General features: G+C 41.9%; 1 protein-coding gene across 5 annotated transcripts in view; it reads left to right on the forward strand.

Moving 5' to 3' along the window:
* The first annotated feature begins 113 nt into the window (after nt 1-113).
* LOC149305890 (myosin light chain kinase 3-like) overlaps nt 114-27,169 on the forward strand; it is a 29,901-nt gene continuing 2,845 nt past the window's right edge. The window contains exons 1-12 of one of the 5 annotated variants that reach the window (XM_089540013.1): nt 114-283; nt 646-756; nt 13,237-13,327; nt 13,680-14,094; nt 16,341-16,894; nt 18,652-18,757; nt 20,430-20,523; nt 23,287-23,396; nt 23,729-23,870; nt 25,118-25,188; nt 25,771-25,899; nt 26,834-26,986. In XM_089540013.1, coding sequence (XP_089396139.1) covers nt 706-756; nt 13,237-13,327; nt 13,680-14,094; nt 16,341-16,894; nt 18,652-18,757; nt 20,430-20,523; nt 23,287-23,396; nt 23,729-23,870; nt 25,118-25,188; nt 25,771-25,899; nt 26,834-26,986 — 1,916 coding nt within the window. In that variant the 5' untranslated portion in view covers nt 114-283; nt 646-705. Of the gene's footprint in view, nt 284-480; nt 553-645; nt 757-2,801; nt 2,992-9,219; nt 9,727-12,851; nt 12,959-13,236; nt 13,328-13,679; nt 14,095-16,340; nt 16,895-18,651; nt 18,758-20,429; nt 20,524-23,286; nt 23,397-23,728; nt 23,871-25,117; nt 25,189-25,770; nt 25,900-26,833; nt 26,987-27,169 lie in introns of those variants that run through there. The other 4 variants (XM_089540012.1, XM_089540010.1, XM_089540014.1 and 1 more) reach the window with 4 other exon arrangements.

Here is a 27,169-nt window from a genome sequence, read left to right on the forward strand (position 1 = left end):
AGGAGACGATGAACATGGCTGATAATCTACCTTTCCCTAAATTTGGGACTCAAAGTGGCTAACAGACTAAAATAATTACATTGTAGGAAGGTTTTGGATCCAACCCATCTCAGGTGGAAACCTTGCCATGCTGCTGTGGGATTTTGGGAGCTGTAGTCCCAATCATAACCTTCCCAAGCTCTGACTTGAGCAAACCACATTCTACAAAGGGGAAACCTAGCCAGATTCTCTTCCCAGCCCTCTGCTTCTGAAGAAACAGCCTGCAGTATTAATTGAGGGACAGGTGAGTGGCCATTAAAAATACTCCTGATGATGGATTAGAAAAGCCCTTCCTGCTCTTAAGAGATTTCCTTCCTCTGCCTAAGAGATACTGGAGACAAAATAAATATGAATTAATACAGCAGGGCAAGCCGATGGCACCCTGACCTTTTCCTCTAATCTGTTTGGAGTGGAGCACCTATTGAAATATGTTTGTGCCCAGGCAATGCAGTCAGAGAAACACAGGCTGTTGGAGATGCCTATTCTGCAGGAGATGTCCTGAAATCCCTAACTGTTTGTTTCCCTTGTTTTTTCCTCTGATTCGAGCTTTGGAATTGCCTTTATTGTTGCTTTAACAGTGACTAACCCAACTTGCTTTCTTCACAGGCTTCAGTGTGATCCTTTGCTTTCTATCTCCTCCGGCTGTTACCCCTGAGAAAGTACTATATGCTGGTATCCAATTCTACTCTGGCGCATGGTTGGAAGACAAATGAAAGGGTAGGTGCTAACCATGTATCTGTGGGATTTTCTGGCACATCTGTTGGGCTTTCTGGATGTGATATGTTATGCAGAGCTCAGAAAAATTGCTTTTTTAAAAAGTCTACAGCTACCAGAGTTTCCCAAACAGCATTTTGTAGTCTAAAGAGGTAGTGGAAATTGTAATAAGAATAATAGAAATAATGAGAATAAGAATAAAGTAACATGTCCAAGTTGTAGTCTTTGAGAACTGATGAGTAGATGAAGTAGTGCTAAGCACAGTCAAGGAATTGAGGGAGAGACGCACTAGGGAAATAACTCTCCCCACACTACCCAGCCGCAAGGCTGTGTGTTCAATCCCAGGCAGGGCGCTAAGGTCTACTCAGCCTGGCATCCTTCCTTAGGTCACTAAAATGAGTACCCAGCTTGTTGTAGGTAATTAGCTTACACATTGTAAATGGCTTAGGCGGGAGTGCTTAAGTGCATTAATAAGCAATATAGAAATGTACTTGCTATTACTATTGCTACCTGTCTCACTCCCCTGCTGCCCTCCACTGCCAGTCAGGGCACTTCTGTAAAAGGAGGAGAGAGGGGAGTAGAAGAGGAGGAGGATGCCATTGTTGCAGAGCATTGCCCTACTCACCCAGTTAGACACCCGCCCAGTCCTCTACCTTTTTGGATCTGGCTGGGCAGCTGGGTGGGTGATGGGCAGGTGGGCTGCTACATCCATACCCTAGGAGCCTTTTTTGTGTCTGGCTGGGTGGCGGGTGGGTTGATGGGCAAGGCAAAAGGAAGGAAAGGAAGGTGGGGCTGCTGCCCCTGGCTATCCTTTCCGGACACCCACACAGAGTGACACTAACCCTAGTCACACCACTGCCCCCCGCAAGGTCCAAGGGAACTGACAGTGGGTTTTTGAAGCAAGATGAATGATTGGATGCCTTTCCTAAAGTAGTAACAAATACGATAGGTCCAAAACACACTGCAGAAATAATCCAGTGTGAGACCACTTTAACTGCCCTGAGTCAGTACTAGGGAATCCTGAGAATTGTAGTTTATTGTGGCGCCAGAGCTCTCTGACAGAGAAAGCTAAATGTCTCACAAAACTACAGTTTCCAGAATTGCCTAGGATTGAGCCAGGGCAGTTAAAGTGGTCTCAAATTGGATTATTTCTGCAGTGTGTTTTGGACCATAGTCCTAACATAGCAGTGTGTTTTGGACCATAGTCACTCTCTGGATTGCTGAGATACGCATTGTCCAGCATGTCATACCTGAAACTGGGACACATGTGGCCAAGCAACATCCGAGTGTGGTCAGGATGGCAACACAGTCTAGGAGAGGCTGCAGCAGTTTGCTTTCACCTGAACCTCCTGGGAAGGGGAGCATTCTGCCCCCTCCTCTCCATTTCCTCCCCTACTGAGTAAATTGAGCACAAACTACTTCTGCACTTTGAACTCAGTTTGCAGCAGTTGAAGTAAGCTGAGGACAAAGAAGGAATGCATGATGAGAAGAAACTGGAACATTTTAAATGCAACTGAAAAAAGTGGGATGACAGAGGATTAATCAAGACTGTCCCTGCCAGATCAGGTCAATGGAGAATGTGGAGATACCGACATTTATTTTGTACTGTTCTGTTGGCTTTTCCCTTGGGCAAGACCCCCAGGAGTTTTCTTTCTTCTTCTCTGCAATGCCCCACAACCTCCCTTCTTGATGCCCCTGGGAAATAGGGACACGAAGACCAGCTAAACTACCCCAACCTACCTGGCAAACATGACCATAAGATGTTATGTAGTTCATGTTCCATCCAGCAGCCAGTCCAGCAGCTTTGTTCCCCTGAAAGCGACATTCTTATTCTTGCTGCAGCCACTTTTGTATGTCCAGATTACAAAAGGAGAGTCAGTCTCCTTCGGGACTCTGGTTTAGACACTTTTAGGCATCCTCTGCTTAGGCTCTCTGGTCCCTTATCAGCCGTTCAGGAAGTGAGCTGCAGGAACAGAGATAAAAGCCAGAGCCTGGAGATAAGGAAGTGTCTGAAATGCCTAGTCTAGTGATAGATAAGGTGGGATGCCAATTCTGGCCAGCTCCTGCTGAGGGTTCAATGCTGAATTCAGTGAAAAGCTGTAGGCAGCCCTAGGGATTTTGCCCAACAAGGCCAAAGGAGAAGAAATGGGAACGCTGTATCAGGGATCTGCATTGCATAAGTCACTTTGTCTGAGTATGGGAGCATCTTGTGTCTCCAATTACATCAAGACATTTGTGGTAAGGAAATAATTTTTTTTCTTTTAAGTTTTTAAAAGTGCTTGCACATAAGCTGTTGCATTCTGTATTCTGTTTTGTCCTGGAGACCCAACATGCAGTTTTTAAAAAGCAAAGGCTCTACGGCTGACCAGCAGAGAACCTGGTGCAGTGATTTGAAACAATTTTGATTATTTCAATTATTATTCCTTTTTGTTTCGTTCTGGTTTTCTTTCACATATAAGCATCATTTTTTAACCTTCAGTTCTCCCAGTCCGTCTCATAGGTGTTCAGGATATGCTTTATTCCGGAACTTGTTAATATCCTTGGAGACTAAGTTGACACTAAGCAAACTGTCTAACTTGGTCATCTTTGTTAATTTGTTTATAATGTGTCGAAAGCTGGGGGGGGGGATACTTCTTTGGACTACAGTTCCAAGACTCAAAAACTGGAAAGGAGATTCCACTTAAACATTAAGACAAACCTTCTGAATGTAAGTGCTGTTTGACAGTGGAATGCATTGCCTTGGGAGCATGGTGGATTTTCCTTCCTTGGAGGTCTTTAAACAGAGGTTGGACCACTACCTTTCAGGAGTATTTTAGGTGTGTGTTCTTGCATGGCAAAGGGCCTGTGGTCCTTGTGGTCATTTCCAGCTGTGCCATCCCTCAAAATAATTTTGTTGTTGCTGTTGTTATGTGCCTTCACATTGTTTCCAATTTATGATAAACCTAAGGTGAACCTATCATGGGGTTTTTTGGGGGGGCAAGATTTGTCCAGAGGAGGTTTGCCATTGACAAACCCTGAGGCTGAGAGCGTGTGACCTGCCCAATGTCATCCAGTGAGTTTCATGGCCATGAGGGGAATCGAACCCTGGTCTCCAAAGTCATAGTTCAACACTCAAACCACTATGCCACATTGTTGTAGTTCTGCCCGCCCCCCAATGTTTTCCATGCTGTAGTCCAAAGTACCTAATTTTATTCGAGAAGAGAATACATAGATGTTGGATTGCATAAAGGAAAACTTTAAAAGGAAACAACATTTTATGACTCCTCAAACAAGACGTAAAGAAATTCTTCTCCAGCTTTTGAAGACCCTGAAAGCCTGTGTACTATTTTGTGACATTTTGGTTGTCCTCATAAAGGTATTGTTTTATTCTAAACATTGACTGATCCAGTCTAGCATCCAGTGACAATAAAAACTAAAACAATTCAGCAGTAACAGACCAGGTGTACCACCTTTCGGAGGTCCTTCTCAATTACAGCTTGTAAAAGTAGGTTTGGTGGACTATAACTTCTAGAATCCCCAATCCAGCAAATTCCAATTTGCATTCAATTGTTGAAGGGCCTCAATATGCACTGGCATTATTTCAACTGAATAAAGATCCTTAATGCCTTTTCTCAAAAATTCAGAAATTATTGGAGTAAGGTGGATGCAGATACCTTTTCTTGCAGCAATACTTTTGTCAGAAGTAAATAGCAATTTTTTTTGGGGGGGGGGAGTTGCTGTAAAAATGTGACACTCCATCACCCACTGTTGTCCAAGTTATTTATTTCTATTGCAGCGATGACTTGTGACTGCAGTGGAAATAAGTAATGAGACAAGTGTGTCCCGGTTGACCTTTCAAACCCTAAACAGCATTTGGCCAGGAAATCAGACAGCTTCACAGAGGAGAAATCTATCAACAGCTATTAGCAGTGCTTGCTAAATGGCACATCTATGTTCAAAAGGTATAAGCCACTGAACACTTGTTGCTGCTGGGGCAAGGATGAACAGGAGTGAAGAACTGCCCTCTTTGCATCATATTTGGAGTCACTGCCATGGTTCAATATTATGGAAATCTGGGAATCGTAGTTTGTCGTGGCACCAGAGTTCTCTGACAGAGAAGGCTAAATGCCCCGCAAAACAACAGTTTCCAAAATCCCATAGCATTGAGCCAGGACAGTTAAAGTGGTGTCAAACTGGATTATTTTTGCAGTGTAGATGCAGCCTTAGAGTTGTCCACTTGGCTGGGTGTAGCTGGGAGCATGAGGCAAAATGAGGGCATTCCCTTTTCATCAGATTTCTGCTCCTTCATAAAAATTTCCTTTGGTCCACAAATTCTAGCATTTCAATAAAACTTGTATGCATTTAGAGGTATTGATCTTAGGCAAGTCACATTCTCTCAGCCTCAGGGGAAGGCAATGGCAAACCTCTCCGCCAAGAAAACTGCATGATAGGGTTGCTTTAGGCTCACCATAAATTGGACCTGAATGCACACAACACAACACAATACAACACACACACACACAAAGAAAAGAGGCAGGCATAATTACCAAAGAAATATAAACATAGCATATATAGAAATTCTATGTGTGAGTAATTTTCAGCATTTTACTTTTTACAAAGTTAGAAATATCAGGACTGAAAGAATATTCATTGCAGCAGTGGGAGAATCCTTATTGGGGGAACAATGTCCTCATTTGGCCTCCCCCAGTAGCTATATCCCTGCAGCAGAGGCATTTTGCTGTATGAAGCAAAGACCATGATGGTGCAGTGTCCCATTCCATGTGCAAAAGCCAACTGGACAGGCAGCAACACTGCTGATTGAAGAGCATTCTCTGCTACACCTGAATTTGGCAGGTTAGTTTAAGGCTGGAGTAGCCCATTTGTGACAGCCAGCATGGTGTAATGGTTCGAGCATTGTGCTATAAGTGTAGAGATCAGGGTTTCAGGGCTCGATTCTCAGCTCAGCCATGGAAACCGAGGGGCAAGTTGCACACTCTCAGCCCCATGACAGGGTCGTCTTAGGATCACCATAAGTCGGAAACAACTTGAAGGCACACAACAACAATAAAAATTGACTTGTACATTTAGAGATATACAATAGTTTAGGCACCCAAACGAAAGGGGCAGGTACAATTAAGAAGGAAATGCAAACATAGCAAAAAATGGAGAATTCTCTGTGTGAATAATTTTCAATATCTCACTCTACAAAGCTAGAAATGTCAGGACTGAAGGAATATTTTGGAGGGCAAGGAGAATTTTTACTGGGAATTTCATGGATAACATAGGGCTCCTGCTGACTTTTGTATTTAATTTTTATTATTTTTATTTCAAGGATTTATATCTCGCCTTTCTCCCATAATGGGATTTTTGTAGTCCTCCCTTGCTGCCACTTTTTTCTCCAGGAAGGAGAATTGCTATTCTCACATACCTAGAGTCTCCACACAGATTATGTGTTCTTGTGTCCTGTGGAAGAAAGGAGAAGCCATGCAACTTGAGTCTGAGTAATTCCCACACGATGGCTGTTTTAGCTCTTGTTCATCTAAATGTAGCTGAAGTGGCTTTAACTGTGGTGTGGAAACCTGCACTGGTTTATTGGGTGGCGTCATGCCAGTGACTTGGACTGGTGTAGCTTAGTGATGGAGAGATTAAGGACTCAAGAAACTCTTGGTTCAAATATCATCTCAGATGCACCCACCATTCTTGTCCATGTCCACGGATGGACATGAGCGACAATTTTGTTTGGTTATTTTTTTAAACCTTCTGGAAAGTTCTTATCTACATACTCCTGCTGGAAAAGATATTTTAGGTTCCCCCACCCTGATATGGTTGAAAAGTGAAACTCATCCAACCAGGCACTAGAGTTTTGACAGCTTAGTAAATCCTTGTGTATTATTCTGCCCTTTTTTGTGGTGCTGAATTGAGGTCACCACATCTTTTCTTTTCTGCATAGGGTCCTCATCTTTAACAGCTATATGGCAGGAATCCTCAGTGGGATCTTTCCTACACTGGGAACAATCGTGACTATTAAATAGGGCCAGTGCAAATAGATGAGAATTTCACCTTGTGATCTTATTGTAAAGGGGGGAAAACCTTACAGGGATCTTTAAATATTATGACAAGAAAACACATGTGCAGTGTGTTGAACACTCAGCATCAAAAGATTATTGCTGAACAACCTCTACATTTCATTCTTCCCTGCTCAAGCTGCCACTGCTCCCTGCCTTGCTGTTATTGTCGGATGATTGTGTGGCTAACCTTCAAATACCATTTTTTCCTCAACGGATAAATTATTCTTGTATGTGCGAATGACGTCAAATGAAAATGTCATGGAGATGTCAGTTGGCAGAGCTGGGTGCCAGAGAACATTCACGGAGATTATTGTTATGGGAGACCCAGGTGTCAAAGGGACATTGCTCTCCAAATTTGCTTGAATAGATATTCCTGGTGTTAATAAGAGAAGGCCATGGTTCTGTTATGCAGGAAAGGCTTCCCAGTAGTGTGAATAAGATGCTGTTTTGTGCATGAAAGGCAGTAGGCTCATAGGATCCAAGTTGTTGATTGTTGTGTGCCTTGTGTTTCTGATTTGCGGTGACCCTAAGGCAACCCTATCATGGGGTTTTCTTGGCAAGTTTCATCAGACAGAATTTGCTATAGCCATCCTCTGAGGCTGAGAGAGTGTGATTTGCCCAGGGTCACCCAGTGGGTTTACATGGCCAGGCCAGGATTCGAACCCTGTTCACCAGAGTCATGACCAGGGATTGTGACATTGTCTGCCATCATCATAAAAGTTCCCTGATTCTTCTGAGCTAAAGAGATGCCCTTACAGTAGAAATATATTCAGAAAATATATTCTGTCTGAGGGATTCTGGGTTCTATAGTTCAAAAAAGTAACTCTTCCAAGCTTTGGTTCTGCAGTACTTTCTGTCTAATGCTGGTAACCCTTGTTCATGTGGTGATAGATAATGATAATAATAATAATAATAATAATAATAATAAAATGTATTTGTGTTTCCCCGCCTCTCCCAGTGGATCGAAGCGGGGTTACAGACTATTAAAATCAATACATATAACACTCTTATAAAAACATAAAAAATATTACATTAACACTCATCAATACAACAGTACAAAAATCCATCAGCCATCCAGCATCCAGGGGCAAGGCAGAATATTGTTGTCAGCAGGGATATTGGTCTTCATTCTTCAGGGGGGAAAGCTTGATAAAAGAGTACCGTTTTAAGTCTCTTTTTAAATGTTTCCAAGGGGGTCATGAGACGGAGCTCCTCAGGAAGGCTATTCCAGATCTGCAGGGCGATTATAGTAAAGGCCTTTTGGGATGAGGAAACATATTTGGAAGATGGTGTTTCCAATAAGTTCTTACCAGATGTTCTGAGTGTGTGGGGAGGATCATACGAGGAGATGCGGTCCCTCAAGTAACTCGGTTCCAAGCCATGTAGGGCTTTATAGGTGATAACCAACACCTTGTACTGTGCCCGGAAGCGAATAGGAAGCCAATGAAGATCTCTCAAGATAGGTGTTATATGGTCAAACCTAGATGCACCGGTGACCAATCTGGCTGCCATATATAGGCAAAGCCAACATAAGAGATATGATTTCTGGCCTCTCAAGAAAATATCATTAGTACTCACTTCCTCCAGAAAACAATTGCTTGGAAAAACAAAGTGGTTGAATAGAAAATCCTTAAAAGAAGAAAAAAGAACTGTAGGATCAATCATTTTGCTGTTAATTGTGGAAACAATTCTGAGATGTCATTTTTTAAAAATAAATTTTGTTTTTGCACTGGGGGCTCTCTTGGCACCTGAGAAAGAATGCCGTTTGAGTTGTTTCAGTTGACAAAGGCATGCTGGCGCGAGATACGTGCCTCATATCATTGTCATTACATTGTCTATTTTTAAATCCCAACTGCCTGCCAAAATTAAGCACAGCAAGCATGCCTATGTTGGCCACTGTGTGTGACTTGATGTTGACAACACCGTTGTCGTACAAGCCTTACTTCAAATATAGTTAGCTCAGTTTTATACCTTAAATCTTGTGGAGGGGGGAAGGAAGCACCCACGCACTTGCATGCATCTTCCCCGATGAGCTGAAAAACCCACTCAAAATTCTAAATTCTTTCCTTTGCTAATGTCTGCTACACAACCATTGCCAGTTCTTAAGATGCTTGGTTGTCAACAGCCTCTTGAGGAAAGAATTTTAAATGGTTCTGTGACGTCAAGGAGGCCAGTGAGGATGGGAGGAGATGGTAGAGGGACCCTCAAACTCATTGCCAAGTTACCATCATCATTATAAGCATGCAACAAGAAAAGGAATGATATGAAAGAAGAAATGCTTTGCATGGCAGCTAATGGATGCTGCTCTTCCAGAGGGTTGTAGACTTTTCCTTTCAGTCCAAAGTGAGATGGAAATTCAAAGACCTGTCTTCTAGTCTGAAGAAGTCCCAGATAGCCAAAACAATCCGTTATCATCAAAATGTTTGAAAGTAATCCGGAGTCCGAAGAGGGGCTTGTGAATAAATCGCGGGTTATCAAAGGGAATACGTTGAGCACAATGGACAAAAAACTGAACCTCCTAAATGAAAAGGTAGACAAGCTATTAAATTTCCAGGAGGACTTGACAGGAAAGCTTCAGAAAGTGAATGAAGGGATTGATGATTTGGGGAAAGGCTTTCAGAAGCTCACTGTTTCAGCCATGCCGTCCGCTAACAGTGGTGTTAAAAAAGGTCTGAAATTTGAAGATGGTGTTTCTCAGGCGGATACCCATAGTACGTGTGATGAGATCTTAAAGCTAGTAAAGGCAACGTATCAAGATACCTCAAGGTACAAGGAGAGGATTGATAAGATAGAAAAAATGGTGGATTCGGTGGACAAAATTGTGAAATTTTTGGGAGAAACTTTTAAAAACTCTAAGGTGGTGGACTTCATTCTGAAGGGTGGACTTCCTTGGAGGAAAAGGAGTCCAACTGAAATCCTAGAAGAGGTTAGTTTCTTCCCTTTGTTCCTTGTTTTTGATCCTTAACGCCTCCATACCAATCATGTCTTTCATTGAAATTATGGTGCCTTTTAGACTCCTGATGCATGGTTTTATTTTCTGGAACCATCAGCTGTCCTCCAGCTGTTTCTGGATTCAAAGGCTGATCACCTCAACCACTATGATCAGTGGTCAGGAATGATGGGAATGGTAGTTCAGCTGCATCAACTGGTGGACTGAGGTCCCACAGTGCTTCATGATCTTATCTAAAGTGGCTTCGATGCTAATTTTTTTGCTGTTTCCTTGTTATTTTTGTTATTTTAAAACAGAAGGAGAAAAGGGAAGGGAATTCTCTGCTATGGAATCTTGGGATTTAAAGTTTGGTGGGGTATCTAATGCTGTAGTTTGGGGATGTGGATTAGATTTCTCTAGCAGAGAATTATTTCTCAGTGCCTCACAAAGCTACAAAACCCAAGATTTCATAGTATGGGGCCCTGACAATCAAAGTGGCATCAGACTTCTATAATTGTGCAATGTGGACACATCCTAAGAAAGGAAAAGAAGGGAGAAAACAGACATATATGGTAAAATGGTTGAAATGCAACTCTTGTTGCAGTTTGCAAGACTAATGTCAAGTCTTTTGTCTGAAAAAAAGGTGAAAGCATCTGTGTGTACTTCAAATCCTTCTAAAACTGTGAATATCTTCTTTTATAAAAACCAGACTGGAGCCTTATAGCCTTTAGCTAGATATCAGTAAAAATGAATCCATGTGTAAGTGAAGGTGCATGAATGAAAATATCCCTGTGCTTTGAAACTGGAGAAATTTAGGTTAAATTATGAGCTCTTGCTTTCCATTTACGTTTTGATATTGTTGTTGTGTGCCTTGAAGTTGTTTCTGAAGGTGAATTTATCGCAGGGTTTTCCTGGCAAGATTTGTTCGGGGGGTGGGTTGCTGTTGCTTTCTTTTGAGGCTGAAACTGTGACTTGCCCAAGGTCCTCCAGTGGGTTTCACTGGGGGACTTTGACCCATCACTTTCTCTCAAGCAGATTGAACATTAGAAGATATTTATTGACAGAGTGGTTGGACTATGGGACGAATTACCTAAAGTGGTGCTGGGGTCTCTTTCTCTGGACATCTTCAGAAAGAAGCTGTAAAGCTACCTGCTGGGGACGTTGTAACTGGATTTCATGAAGGGGGTGGGTGGACTCCCAACTACAGGAAACTACAGGAAAAGAGATTTCACCTGGACATTAGGAAGAACTTCCTGACTGTAAGAGCTGTTCAACAACAGAATAGGCTCCATTGCAGTGTGGTAGCCTCATCCTTTGGAGGTTTTTAAACAGAGGCTGGATGGCCATTTGTTGGGGGTGCTATGATTGTGAGTTCCTGCATGGCAGGAGGTTGGACTGCGTGGCCCTTGAGGTCTTTGTTCCAACTTTATGGTTCTATGGACTTGGCTGATGGGGCCCCTTACAACTCTATGGTTCTGTGATTCTGTGCTTCCAATCCAGTTTCAATGGACTGGTTCTGACCTACAAAGCCCCAAATAGCTTGGGACAACATATTCTACAGCTGTCCCAGTTTGGCAGGGATAGTCCTGATTTCTTTTCTGCTATCACAGGAACCCTCTAGTGCAATCCTTTGCCAGTGCATGAGTCCACTACACAGTTCACTGGGATCCCAATTTACTTTCTAGGGTGAAAGGGAAGGAGGAGGAAACTGGGTAGTGTTGGCAGCCTAAAGACATTATAGGACTATATGGTAGGAAGTAAAGAGGAAAGGGCTGAAAGCTGTTGTTGAAAAAAGGCCTTTCCATCTTAGGTTATAAATGCACCACGGTGGGCCTAAAAGCATGGTGAAAATGCAGTCTAGAGAGTTCTTGGGGGATATTTGTGGGCATTTTTTTGTTGGTGTGTGTGTGTGTAGTGGATGATGGTCCTCCAGATTCTCCAGGTGGGATGATAATGTGTCCCTAAGCTTCCTACAGTTGTCTGCTTTGGCTATGATGGTTTATGGAGAATGGTGGTATAGTTGTGCTCAGGCAAATGATTATGGTCCAATTGGCACATCATGCTACTTGCCCTCTGCCCAACTGCTTGGATAAGGAGGTCTGGACAACGTATGACTGTTTGCTCAACTGAGATTGTGCCAGTTTTGGAATCAGGCTCTTGTTGTGGTCCTGATCTGAACTGGTCCCTTCTACAAAACCCCCACTTGTCCCAATGGGAGCTTTTCTTCCAATGCAAATGGCAGGTGTGTGCTGTGGGGGGGATGAAAGATCCAGATTTGGATTATACCAGTGTGGAAAGGATTAAGGCTCCCTCCCCCATATCTGCCTACCCTACTCCTCCCTAACTCCCGATCCTGACTAGTTCCCACTTGGTGGCTATTTATTTTGCTGTTTACTTTTTAAAAAGCCACTTGAACATTTGAAAATTGCATGCGTGTTTTTTGCTCACTTGGCTTGAGAACAAGAAGCCATCTTGGCTAGTACCAATTTTCAATCCTTCTGGGATCCTTCAGGAGTTTCAGAGATGGTTAAACAGGCCAAACAAAAATTCAGAAAGAAAGGAAAATCCAAACCTGGTTTTGAGAAATATTTTCTTAAAAGTGTTAAATAGTCCATCGGGAGCTCTAACCTATATGAAAGGAATCCAGGAATTGCCACTCCTGGATTCTTCCAGACACACATCTGGAGATATGTGAATGAAACCAAAGCAGTAGCTGAGCTGCTGTTTTCCCATGAGTTGCTGAGTTTTGAGATGCTATGTTTTGCATTGAATAGCGCAGGGTTTTATCAGCTGATGGAGAAAAGTTTCAGAAATATACCAGTGGAACATGTCTCCTTCTTTCACATGTCGTGATGGGTCTCTCATCACTCAAAAGGGCAGATAAGCTCAAAGCAAATAAACAAAGGCACAAAGTCAAATGCATAAACAACTGGGTTTCTTGGGAACATTCCCTCTTGTTCAAGTGAGCTTAACATGGTAAACAACACCTAGATCCAAGTTGTTCGCTACTCTGTATGATCTGTTCAAAACAGCTGAATGAAGCACTGAATAGAAGAGAGAACTAAGAAACAGCTCAGTGTGCTAAGCAGAAGTCCTTCCACTAGCCTGGCCATGTGTCCTATTTTACGGAGAATGCTCCTCTGTTGGAAGACACATTAAGTTTCAGAGGATGGAAATCACCCCAACTTCTAAATGTTGTTGGACTGCAACTCCCAGCAACATTTGGAAGGTACAAGTATCATCTTTTTTATCTGAAGGCCTGTCAAGTTGTGTGAAGCAATGTCATATAGTGATGTGCAAATAAGACTATGACTCTGGAGATCAGGGTTTGAATCTCTGGTCAGTCATGGACACCCACTGGGCAAGTCACATTTTCTCAGGCAAAAACTCTTTGTGGTTGCTGCCTGTTCAGTTCCTTCTCTGGAGATGAGGGAAGTAAATGAGGAAAGGAGTTCACATTTGCAACTCAGTAATTGTCAATAATTTCCCTTTTTAAATTTCCATTAGGCTAAAGATAAACCAGAAGAGAAAGGTGCCAAAGGTAAGCATGCACCTGCCAACAAAGGGATCCAGGCAGAAGGCAAGAATTCATTGGAAGGTAATTTCAAATATATCCTGATGAAGAAATCTGCAGAATTGTAGTCGAGTCTTATTACTGTATTCTGTTTTTGATGGCACATAGATAGCTCGGCTCATTTTTTGAGCTTGATTTCAGACAATGTAGAAGTTACATTTTGGGACTATAACTTTTAGATGACAAGTTGGTTATGTCATCATATTTTATAAGTAATTATATGTTGCTGAATGTTTTTGGCCAACCAATAATAAAATTGGTTGGCCATTCAGAATCCTGAGCCTACTGGGAATGTTGTTCCAAGGCCTGCTCCCTGACCTACTAATGGCTCCTTCTCTCTCTTTCTCTCAATCTATTATGCCATTTTGATTCCTAGAAAACAAAAGGGAGAAAAAATTGGATGAATGTACTGGAGAAAGTGAAAAGGTGAATTCAGCCGGTCCAGTCTTTTCCAAAGTTGACTCCAGCGTACATGTCAAGGAGAGGATGGCCCAACCTGAAAGAACAGAAATGTCTGGACAAACCAAGAACATCAAAGTGTGCCCAAAGCAAAAGGAAACTGGTGTCAAGGCTGCAGGCCAGAAGAGTGGACTGGTTTCCAACTTAAGTAGCGGCACTCCCTCAGGAAGCCAGAATATGGACAAAACCTCCCCAGGCCTGGAAAACCTTCCTCAGAAGCATCATAGTCCAAAGTCAAAGGAGACTGAAAAAAACACCTCCCGACTCAGTGCTCCTACCAGGGAAACTGAGCCATCCACCTCAAAGTCTGGCGGTGAAGTTGTGCGGACAAGGTAATGATCTAGTGTTTTTATTTTCTGTTCTCGGATCCTGAGAAGAGAAGGGGTCTCACTAGATCAGGCAAAAGGTCCATCTCAGCGCTTGGAAACAGAGCTGGGAATTGCCTCTCCCAAAATCCACAATGGTCGTAATGCCTGGAGTAGTGTGGGAACTGAGGTCTTTAAAAGTAACTTTTTCAAGCTCTGGCCAAGTAGAAAGAGTGAAAAGAAGTTGCAAAGTTGTTCCCTAGGTACAACTGCCATTCTTCCCATTAATTCAATGAAATAACTTCTTTCCTTTTCATCCCCCAAACTGTATTTTCCATCCTGGCTTGCATCTTAAAATTGGTGTGCCCATTTGAGCTGTGATGGGAATTATATGGCCTTCCAAATGTTGTAGGCCCATAGTTCCCAGTTGCCAAAGCTGGCATAGGCAATGGTGAGAAATGCTAGGACTTACAGTTCCAAGACATCTGGAAGACTTTACATTTACAACCCTGGTATATGTCACCCCAATGATAGTCTAGGCTTGCATTTCCTCAAACAACAGCCCTCTTATTTCAAGTCTTTTTAACTGATCAGAGTTTCACAAGTCAGTTTGTTATGTGGCATGTGGCATGTGGCACTGCTGTTCAAATGAAACATTTAAAAAAATCATCCATGAGCAGATGAAGAGCTTTGGGCACTATAAGTATAGTGCTTTGGACCCAAGTGTATACTTTTATTTAAATCTGAAAGGTTTCTGAACAAAGGTATTGATTAGTAAAACTGTTTAGCAATGAAGGCTGTGTCCACACTGCACAGTTATATCAGTTTGATAGCATTTTAATTCCTTGATGTAGAATGCTAGGATCTGTAGTTTAATGAGGTTTAAAACTCTGTGGCCGAGATCCAGTACACTTCCTTGAACTATAGCAGATAATTCAAAATCCTTCACCAAACTGCAAATCCCACGATTCCATAGGGTAAAGCCATGTCAGTTAAAGTGCTATCAAACTGGCATAATTGTACAATGTTGGTATCTTTTGGGTGTGCTATGTCAGGAACAAAGGCGGTGTAACACAACTTATATTCTTTGCAAGCTGTTTGGTGACTTGCAATACTTCTGGGTCACCTTGCAGCCTAATTTAGTTTGGATTTAATATAGCAAATTCAGCTCTTGGAATCTTGCTCAGAGCTCAGTCAAATAGACTTCTGGACAAGATCTCAGTTACTTGCCTGATAAGGGGTTTGTAGAACAGAGTATGCAGTTTAGCACGCCATTAGGAGGATCATTTGGATATGTGCAAATATGCAAGAGAATGAAGGATGGATACCATGTTTCTTTGGCGCAACGTGTATAAACACTGCACCGCAGGAGCATTCCCACAACATCCGCCATCTGGGCGTGTGTGCGGCGTGTTCGCAGTTTGGGGGTGGAGTCGGGGCGTGAAGTGTGTGACCGCGATGCCCCCACACTGGTCTGCTTTCCTTCTTAGTCTACAAAAGCTTATTGTTACCAACTTTTTCTCTCTCAGTTTGATCTACTTTATGTGTGTGTGCCCCTTCAAGTTTCCTATTGATTTATGGCAATCCCATGAATTTCATAGGGTTTTATTAGGCAAGAAATACTCAAGAGGTGGTTTTTCCAGTTCCTTCCTCTGAAATATAGTCCACAGCACCAAGTATTCATAGGGGGCCTCACACCTATGTATACTAAGCTAATCCTGTTTAGCTTCCTAAATCAGACAGGATCTGGTGCCCTTAGGGCATATAGGCCCTAGATCTACTTTAGGCATGTCTAATTCCTTGAGTACAGAGTTGTGCTGGAAAAGCCCCTCATGCGCCCCAGAAGAAGTAATGGGGCGGGTGCCCATGGCGCGCGCCCGCTGCTGTGTTGTGTGCCGCGGGCGCAAGCCCCATTACTTCTAATGGGGCTCTAGCACGTGTGGATTTCCCCTTATGCGGAGGGATTTGGAACGGATCCCAGCGTATGGGAGGGCCCACTGTATAGGCAGTAGATGGACAAATGGTATGCTGTCATTTTCCATTATTCATGGCCAAGAGTAGGAAACTTAAGGCCTGGGACTAAATCTGGCCTTCCTGAGATCTCAAAGAAGGCAAAGGCAAAACAAATCTTGCTCCCTGAACAAACCTTGCCAACAAAAACCCTGTGATTGGTTTGCCTTAGGATCACCACAAGTTGGAAATGTCTTGAAGGCACATAACAACAACAAGGCCACAAAGAAGTATCTGAAAAATAAATGTTTCTTTTTCCCTAGGCTTTCGATCAATGTGCAAATGACTGATGGTCAAGAGAAGATGTTAAAGAGCAAAGAAGGAACGACTAACAGCCCCGGAGGTAAAAGTGTAGCTCCTATCTCTTCTGTTTCAATAGATGAAGGAACAAAACATTTGTCGGAGCCCTGTACAGCTAAGCAGATCTCTAGTAAGAGCAGCAGGACTGAACCCATTCAAGAACAAAAAGGAGGGAGGCTTTCTAATAAACCAAGTGAAAAGCAGGCACCCAAACTTCAGGGCCTTCTGGCAGCAACATCTACAGAGGCTGAAGAAAAAGCAGACAACAAATGCAAGACTATTCCATGCCTGATTTCCATTGCAAAGGACACTGAGAAAGATCCTGGAAGCCCAGCGAAAAGTCCCAAGGAAAAACCAAAAATAATGAAAGACTGTGAGAAAGAAGTCAAACCAGAAAGCATGGAATTGAGTAGCTTTACCTTAAGGAGACGGGAAAGTAGATCGAATCAGGGGGCAGAGAAACCATCAGAAAATACTCCATTGCTAGCAGCTAGCAAAGCAGAAGAGGTGATCATTGGTAAGTAGATGGTCCTCTGTGTTACCTGAGCAGCCTCAGGTCATGTCTGTGCTGCAGGTGTGTTGAACCCAATCCAAAATGTATCAAGCAAGCTATGGGCTGGACTACATGGCTCCCTGACTCCCTCCAAATCTTACTAGTCTTGATTCCTTTCAAGACCTACCTCTCCCAGGAGACAAGGGGTGAATCTACACTGTAGAAATAATGCAGTTTGATACCACTTTTCACTGCCATGGCTCCATCCTACAGAATTCTTGGATTTTTAGTTTTGTGAGGCACCAGCACTCTTTGGCAGAGAAGGCTAATGACCTTGTAAAGTTACAAATCTCACGATTCTACCGGATAGAGCTACAATGTGGAGTCATACTACATTATTTCTACAATGTAGATGCATCCAATGTAGTAAAGGTATATCTGGGCTGAATTCTCTCCAACTCAATATAGTTGAATGTTTTTCTGTCAAGAGCGAATGAATAAATAAAATTCCTGCACAATGAAAACAAGAATATCAGGGAAAATACTAGCCTAAATAATTATTGGTGTAAAGCAGGAAAATTGGCTCTCTCTAGATGTTTAGGACTACAACTCCCACTGTGCTTTATTTTATAGGAGCTGGGACTTTGGGGAGTTGAAATCCAAAGCCTCTCATGGGTCCAAAGGATACTTAATCATTGGATCCTTGCAACATTTTTTCTCTATATTAATTTTGCATGTGTGTGTGTGTTTTGGATTTTTGTCTCATTGCTTTGAATCTTTTTTTTTAAATATCAAAGCTTTTCCACCCCTGACACATCCATTGCCATGCATACAAATATCAGGTGCTATTTCAAAGGAAAGAACTGGCAAAACCACCTCTGAATATTGCTTGCCTAAGAACAAACTGTGACATTCATGGTGTTACCATAAGTTAACAGGCAACTTGAAGATACACACATCCGTTAGTGGGATGCTCCGTGTAGTTTCTCATTGCTATAAAAATGCTGCTGCTTCTTCATTGTGTTAAAATGACAAAGATCAAAACACACTGCAGAAATAATCCAGTTTGCCACTGATTCACCTGCCCTGGCTCAATGCTAGGGAATTCTGGGAATTGTAGTTTTGTGAGATATTTAGCCTTCTCTGTCAGAGAGCTCTGGCACCACAACACACTGCAATTCCTAGGATTCCCTAGCACTGAGCCATGGCAGTTAAAGCAGTGTCAAACTGGATTATTTCTGCAGTGTGTTTTGGACCAAAGACATCTATGCAGTCATAAAGACTAACATGTATTATTTCAGGAGCTTTCTTGGGTTGTATGGTTAGAATGGGATTCTAGTGAGTGAGGTCAAGGAGAAATTAAAAGCAGAAAGTATGACCAGTGATGTTTATGTTGACAAACTACACAGATGGAAGTTCCCCCCTCTGTCTGAAACAATTGACTTGATAATATGCAAGGAAGGCTTATAAAGTACTATATATGTGCTAACAATTTATTACTGCATATTTACATGAATCCTAGCCTGTGAGAGTTGGCGGTAGATCTCATCTCCCCTGTTCCTGAGCTCATTGGAACAATGCCTACGTCAGTGGAGAAAATGTTATCTATTAAGTCTCTGGAGATGCTCTATCACTGTAGGCGTATTTGGCCAATGTTCTCACTGGCATTTTGAAGCATCTTCTCCTGGGGATGCAAAGGTATAAGCCAAAGAGATCGAATTAGATACCCAGCTGTTTGCTGCACAGAAAAATCAATGCATGGTGTGTTTTTTCTCCTTTAGATGACAGCCCTCCCCCTCCGGCTCCTTTCGAACACCGCATTGTCAGCATCAAGCAAACCGACTTAACAGCCTCTTACTCAGTATGCCATCATGAAGTCTTGGGAGGGTAGGTTTATCTGTAATGGCTGCTTTTATGAGTGACTGGTCCTCATCTGCAATATTGTATAATTTTGTTAGGGTTTTTTTGGACTTGTTTCTCAAGTCTGTCCTAAGAGCACCTATAAATGTTAGGTCTCCATGCTCCACATTAAGGAGGTTGGAAGACAGGGTGTTGCATGCATGAACCAGTGTAGTGGTTTGACTATTGAACTAGGACTGTGGGAGAACAGGGTTTTCATTCCTTCTCAGCCAACACTCACTGGGCAAGTCACACTCTCTCAACCATAGAGAAAGGAAGTCTCCTCTGAGTAAATCTTGTGGGGAAAAAACTCTACAGGAGGAGTTGTCCTGAAGGCAAATAACCACAATATACAATATAGTGTGTTTTTTTGTTGCCTGTGTTGATTCCAGTTTGCTCAGGGCTACTGGGATTGTGGTCTGGTGATAATCTGATAACCTGTGGCATATAATCGGATAGTCGATGGACTTCAGGGAAGTCGATGGACTTCAATAAATTTCAAGAAACCTCATTTGAAATTAACTAAACTTTCAGTACTTGCATTTGTCAGTAAGGGCAGCAGTCTGTCAGACTTTCTCATGGAGCATATCTTTAAAAACATTATTTTGAAAAATCACATGCATATTCTGCAGAAAGCATCCACAAGAGCAGACTTTAATCTAATTCCTTTATCCTCTGTCCTTAAAATGTATATACATGCCTCCACCCTCCGTAATAATTTATGAGGTCTTTGCTACCTTCTAACCCTTCTCTATCCAGACAAATATTATTGTAAAAAAGAAATTTAAAAAAAACCCCAAAGTTTAAAATGTACCTATTAGACAAGCAGGTGTGCAGAAACAAAATTGCCCAGAGCTTGTCTTGTACACACTTGCATGGGGATAAATCCTAATGAACACAGTGGGATTTTTGAATAAACATGCAAAAGATCACAGGGTAAATTTGTATCATTTTGGTTTGCTTGGAGAATGGACATGTCCTGTCACCTAGAGCATTGATGCTCAAAGTGATGGTCCATGGGTTGGTGTTTGTTCATAGACCATTGGCTTCTGGTCCCTGGTGAGCTTCCAGGAGAGAATGAAACAGTTGTAGCCAGAGGGCACAAATATGATACTGCTCCTTGGTACACTACGGGAAAAATTCTTGCTATTGACTATCATAATTTGGGAGCAGAATTTCCATCCTGCAGGTCTAATTTGGTCAGGACCTGGCCCATGGAGAGCATGAGCAGAGGGAACCTACTCCATTGCCATTTCATTTCCTCATTCCTGATTTAGAAAGCAGCAAGCTCTCTTTCTAGGAGAACTGTGGAAACGTATTGCTAAAGGGCAGCCGCACAGGCGTGTCCTGTTACGGCATCAAATGCAGACCACCATCGGATGTCATTCCATTGTGAAATGGAGGAATATACATGGGGAGTAATATTTTAATGTAAGCACTGAACAACTGGATGAAAAGATCAACCTTAATCCCCCCCTAAGCTGGGAGAAAGAGGAGCTCCCAGACTCCTGACCTCCCGATTCCGTTCGCTTTGTACCAGGTTATTTTTAATTGATGATAAGAATAGTTGGTCTCTGGAGGCGTCTGCAGGGAGTTGTCCCCTAAGCCCTTTCCCCTTCAGGAATCATTTATGTTGTGTTCTCTCTTTCTCTCTCAACAGGGGGCGGTTTGGTCAAGTTCACAAGTGCACCGAAAAGTCAACTGGGCTCTGTCTTGCGGCCAAAATCATCAAAGTGAAAGTAGCAAAAGAGAGGGTAATTCCATCCTCTTTAAAAATAAAAGAGACACAGATGGTGAGATAAAATGTTGGAGGACAACCTGGAGAAGATTCTTTTCTTGGACACAGATTAGCGCAAGAAATGAGAGGGGGATGGTATCAATCAATTTTGATAACGGAACAATAGAGGTATCATTAGAGGGGGGAGGAATGTCTAATGGATCTAACCTAGTCTGGGAAGGCCTGCCGGAAGAGATCTCTCTTAATAGCCTTTTTAAAGGCTTCCAAGGTGGTAATATGGTGGATCTCGTCCGGCAGGTTGTTCCAGAGCCTGGGATGAGAAGGTCCTCTGGTCACCACTGAAAGTTTATGATGGGCAACAGTGGGTTGTCAGTTTTTCATGTAAATTCAGTCTGAACAGTATACTTAAAAGCAACAGCTAAAAGAATCCCTCCAGTCAGGGAATGTGAATCTGATTTGTCTGACTTCCAGCCCCGGATGACCTGAACGATACCTCTGCAGGTATCCACCATATTTCATGGCAGTTTCAGTGTTTCAAAATACACATTGAAGCCCATGTTTGAGAGAATATATGCATTAAACTTATATATACAGGGTGAGTCAAAAAGAATGGTGGAATACAGAATAAGAACAGCACGGAATAAGAACAGCTTTACTTTTGCACCATCCTTTTGGAATCATCTGGTGTGTGTGTGTGTATGTTTATAGATGTGTGTGTGTGTATGTGTATAGAGAGAGATTTTTAAAAATTGCAGATTTATCTGCGAATTGAAACAAGATATATGGGAAAGTGGCACAGGAAATAGATTAGTACTCTCTCTCTTTTTGAAATTAGTATCTTAAAGATTTTACAGAGATGAACATCACCACCAAACAACAGGTCCAAGATGCAGTATAATGAGGTTATCGAATTTGTGATTTACAACTATCCAGCCAGCATAACAACGACAACATCAATAAAGTAGTTTTCCAGAAATCAATGCATGAGGGAGAGGAGCGAAAAGATTGGCATTTTAATTTTCATGACTAATAAACATGTACTATGTTGCATAGTATTTAGAATGGTCTTGGTTATCTCTGATATTTAGAATTCTCCACAATTTGGAATGCTAGTCTTAAAAGATTGTGTTTCTTAAGGTTAGTGATTTCCAAAATTAAGTAGTTGTTGTTAAAGTTAGACTCAGGTTTAGGGGATGGCAGTGGCAAACCTCCTCTGAAGAAACTTGCCAAGAAAAAACCCATGATAACTGTTGCATAATAAAGTACTGGATCCATCCTTACATAATGTCATAAACAATTCCAGTGCCTGCATAACCCTTAATTATGCAAGCCTAAGTCATCAAGAGGGTTTTGTCCCAGAGCTCTTGTTGCATGCAAAACCTTCCAGGGCTATCCTTGAAAGCTTATTTCACTATAAAACCATCCTAGTTTTTTTTTTTAATAGTGACTTATCTATAACATGCCACTACTTGTTATTCTAGAACTTTAATGAGCATGCATCTCATTAAGAGCAAAATGTGAAATAATTTCCCTCTGTTATTTAAAAAATAAATAAATAGAAGAATCAACATATAATTCTTAATATGTTATTTCGACCCTGTAGAGTTCTCCGCATTTGTAGACAAATTGACAAATTGACTTTCTTATCAGTAAGGGATTAGTCCACATGCCAAAGCTTGTACTTGCTACACTGCCTTTGTTTCTGGGCAAATTTAAAATGCTCATTTTAGCCTTTAGGTTTGTAAACCCTTTGTAATTTGGCTTTTCTAAGGACCATCTATTCTGTACTTCCATGCCCATTCATTGAGATCAGTGGCGTCATGGAGGTTGGTGTCACCTGCTGCGGGTCCTGAAAAGGGCTGGCTGTGTGTGTACTGTCCTTCTGTTTGGCCCCTTGGCCAGATTGCCTGGCCTCCGGAGGGCTTATTTGTGATTTTGGCATGGTCAACAGATGCCACCTGGTGCGGTGTGCACCCCCGCAGCCCCTTAGTGACACCTTTGATTGAGATTTATGCCCATATTCAAAGATACTAGATTGATGGGCACCAGGAACATGGCTTTTTTGGTGGTAGCCCTACATTATAGAATTCACTCTTAATACCTTTTAATACAGTTAAGTGAGGAGGGCCTCTCAAAGAGTGAATTTTTAAAAAGATTTTTAAAATAATAATAATAATAATAATAATAATAATAATAATAATATTTATATCCCACTCATCTACAAGATGCAGTAGTCTCCGTTGTATTTATTATTCTGCCTAGACTCTGCTGGTACCCTTCGTTTGAACACATGTACATAGAAGGTCCCAAGCTCAGTCCTTGGCATCTTGAGCTAAAAACAAACAGAAATAAAAAAGATCATGCAGGAACTGATGCGAAAGATCAGAGTGAAGTATCCTGGGCTAGATGTACAATCTGACTTCATAAAAGGGAGGCAGTGCAGAATGTGTGGATAAATGTGATTGGGATACAATTCCCCTTAACCATAGCTAATGCTGCCAGTGGTAAGGAATGACAGGAGTTGCAGTCCAAAAACATCTGGAGGACCATCCCAATATAATGCAGCTACCTATGTTTCTCCTCATTCATAGAACTAAATACAGAAATAAAAAGAATGGATTTTTCTGTATCTCCCCTTTTCTTCACCTTGTAATGGATCCTGATCCGATATCTGGTTTTTTTTGGGTGGGGGGCAAGATGGGAATGCTTCCTGAACTCCCTACAGTAAAATTGAGATGTGCAAATCCTGATAGTATATTTCTAATGTCTCATCTTTCAGGAGGAAGTGAAAAATGAGATCAATATCATGAATCAACTAAACCATGTCAATTTGATCCAGCTCTATGATGCTTTTGAGTCAAAGAACAACCTCACCTTAATTATGGAATAGTAAGTCCTCATGCTGGCAATATACCTGGAGAACACGAGAGTTAGAAAAGGATGATTTAGAGATAAAAGAAGAAAGGGAGAGGGAGGAAAAAAGAAATCTATCTTTTTATTTTAGCATGTGAAATATGTATTGGGAAATATGCTCCATTGCCCCGAGTAAGACTTGCTCCTGAGAAAGCATGCATAGGATTGGGCTATATAACTTTAGTTAGGTAACATATAGATTGTAACCTTGCATTTGTGTATTTAATATTGCTGAACTTGCAACCTGACGTGCCTAAATAGAGCTAATGGGAAGATACTTCTTTCTCCTCAATGTTCTGTTTTGACAGTGTGGATGGTGGTGAACTATTTGACCGGATCATAGATGAAAACTACAGCCTTACTGAACTGGATGCTGTCCTCTTTACGAAGCAAATATGTGAAGGAATCCACTACCTGCATCAACAATATATTCTTCATCTAGACCTGAAGGTGATGGAAAATTCACATCACTTCTTGTAGTCTACACAATCCATCCTTTTGAACCAAGGATGGTTGAAGGGCACCTTCACGCTTTTAGTATTGGGCATATGTGTGTTTTCTTTTTTAAAAAAATGTGGCCCACATTGCCTGTTTAGAGGCCTTAAAAATCCCTGGAGAAGATCCACATTTTAAAATGGCTTCCTCCGTCCCCCACAACATTTACGTATGCCCAGAACTAGAAAACATGGAGACATTTGTAGAACAAAAACAGAAAAGAAAAAATAAAGAAGGAAAAAAAAAGTAAAAGTAAAAAGAAGGATGAGAATATGATGGGAATATGGTCCTTCAAGGTCATGTGGAGAATCAAGTTGTTGCTGTTGTTGTTGTGTGCCTTTAAGTTGTTTCCAACTTATAGTGACTATAAGGTGAACTCATCATGGGGTTTTCTTGGCAAGAGTCGTTTAGAGGAGGTTTGCCATTGTCTCCTCTTGAGGTTGAGAGTATGTGACTTGCCTAAGATCACCCAGTGGAGAGAAGGTTAAGAGGTGATATGATAGCCCTGTTTAAATATTTGAAGGGATGTCACATTGAGGAGGGAGCAAGCTTGTTTTCTGCTGCTCCAGAGAACAGGACCTGAACAATGGATGCAAGATGCAGGAAAAGAGATTCCACCTCAACATTAGGAGGAACTTCCTGACAGTAAGGGCTGTTTGACAGTGGAACACACTTCTTCCTCGGAGTGTAGCGGAGTCTCCTTCCCTGGAGGTCTTTAAACAGAGGCTGGATGGCCATCTGTCAGGGATGCTTTGATTGTGATTTCCTGCAAGCAGGGGTTGGACTGAATGACCCTTGTGGTCTCTTCCAACTCTATGATTCTGTGATTCTAAATCTTGTCAAGAAAACTCTGTGACAGCGTTGCCATGCCTTGGAGTTAACCTGAATGCACGTAGCAGCAAAGGACAATTAAACTGATAAATTGTCCTCTCTCTGATGATCTCAGAGTGTAATGATTATGGTTCTTATCTTCTTCGTATTACGTCACCCCTTGAGCTTTCTTCAGTGAGGTAGATTGGGCTGAGACAGAGAGAGATACTGATCAAAGATCATGCAGTGAGCTTCAAGGCTAAGCAGGGATTTTAACCTCAATCTACTTGATCGCAACCCAATGCTCTGCACCACTCTGGATTGCTGCAAATTAATATCACATTCTGAAAAGACTGCAAATGTTGATTTGAGTATCTTCTCTTCTTTTGCAGCCTGAGAACATACTGTGTGTAAATCATACTGGAAACCAGATCAAAATAATTGATTTTGGATTAGCACGGAGGTATGTTTTCTCCCTATCCCCTTTTTGACTGCTGTTGTCTTTCATACTGCCTATTTTGGAGGCTAGATAGGCCGTTGCCATATGAAGTCTTTTCTTCTGTGATAGCCCTGACTTTTAGAATAACCTTCCTCAGTGTCAGGGTTTTTTTTGCATTTACCATTCTAAGGATTATGTCAGGGCCATTTTATCTGTCAGGTGCAGAAGCCAAGAAATGTATGCAACATCAGGGGCAGAGCTGAAAGCAAAGCCTTGGTTCCTGATAATTGTGGGGAACATGTAAAATGTAAAAGGGTCTAATAGTATCTTCCTGTTTGATCCTGGATCTTAAAAAACTTTTAATTATATGGTGGTTTTTTGCCAGGTCAGTTAAAGTGGTCTCAAACTGGATTATTTTTGCAATGTGTTTTGAACCAAGATCTAGAAACATTGCTTCTTTTTTTAAAAAGGTGTTTTTTTTTAAAAAAATGAGACCTTGCCGATGTTTTCAACAGTTTGTTAAAAAATTCAGCCCTATATATATTCCATGTATCTGCTGGAGCATCATTTCATTGCTATGTTCTCTCTCTTTCACGTCTGGTAAAGGTACAAACCCCGTGATAAGCTGAAAGTGAATTTTGGCACACCAGAATTCTTGGCTCCTGAAGTGGTGAACTATGACTTTGTGTCATTCCCAACGGACATGTGGAGCGTAGGCGTCATAGCATATATGCTGTGAGTAAAGCTTCTGGGAGGGAGGGCAGGAGGATGTTAGTCATGACAACACTAACTCCATAGATAAGGCTAGCAGGTCTTACGTGGCCAAAGTTTATGAGAGTTGGTGTCCTTTCTTACGAAACAATTATAGTACCATCATTCCACTTTATCTACCATGTCAACATTGCATTCAATAATGCCCAAACCATTTCACCATGCTGCAGTTTAGGAAGGGGTATTTAGAATTCTTAGTCAAAGAGTTCTAGTGCTTCACCAAACTATGTTAATATGGCAGTTAAGCTGTGAAAGGGCCAAGAAAGGAATTACAGAGACTGAAAGCAGCTGCAAAAACCTGGCCGGCTAATGCAAATCAACAAACTTGAGAAAGCAGCCTTTGGCCTTCCAGATGTTTTGGACTTGACTATCCTGCATCCCTGTCAATAGACTAAGCCAGGTGGTTTGTGCTCCTAGGAGCTGAAGCCAAAAACATCTGGGGGACAGTGACTGAGAACTATTGGTCTGTGTTGGCTTTCTGCTACACGAGAATGAACAATTACTCGATGTTAGCTATCACTTCCTTCTATTCTTTCTTCACCCTGAAATTATTTACTCATAGTCAATTGGGCCCTCAGAAGCTTCTGAAGGGAGTGCTGTTTACCATTTAAATATAATTCCCACTCCAAACTAGAAAAAGCATATTTAGAAATTGGAAGTGACTAGACAGAAGGATTGGAGAGACTGAAGGGTATCCATAGGGACTGGAGTTCAGTAGCGAAGGCAAACATGCAACCTACAGTTTACATTTTGCAGTTCTCCATTATGCTGAACTAAACCTCTGGAAAGGTTATACATCCCACTCTCAGTTCAGTAGCATTGCTATGAAGCACATGTGGGTATGCAATGGGCATGATGAAAAGTCTCCACCTAACAGTGCCTTTGCTCCCTGTTTCAGGCTCAGCGGCTTATCACCTTTCCTTGGAGAAACGGATACAGAGACCATGAATTACATTGTCAATTGCAGCTGGGACTTTGACGCGGAAGCCTTTGAACAAGTGTCAGAAGAGGCCAAAGAGTTTGTGTCCAGGCTCCTCATAAAGGAAAAAAGGTATTTGAAATGAGGGTTTCCCCACAGCTATCTCTGGGCCTTGATTATGCTCCATTGGCCCATTCCAACCTCCCAGAAACCCCTGCAGACCGAGGATTCCACTTTAACTGCCATGGCTGCATCCTATTGAATCATGGGTTTGGTAGTTTGGGGGAGGCACTAGAGTTCTCTGGCTGAGTGCTC

The sequence above is a fragment of the Sceloporus occidentalis genome, unplaced genomic scaffold (genome assembly GCF_023333645.1).
Source record: "Sceloporus occidentalis isolate IW3139 unplaced genomic scaffold, rSceOcc1.0.p SCAF_10, whole genome shotgun sequence".
Taxonomy (NCBI): Eukaryota; Metazoa; Chordata; class Lepidosauria; order Squamata; family Phrynosomatidae; genus Sceloporus; species Sceloporus occidentalis.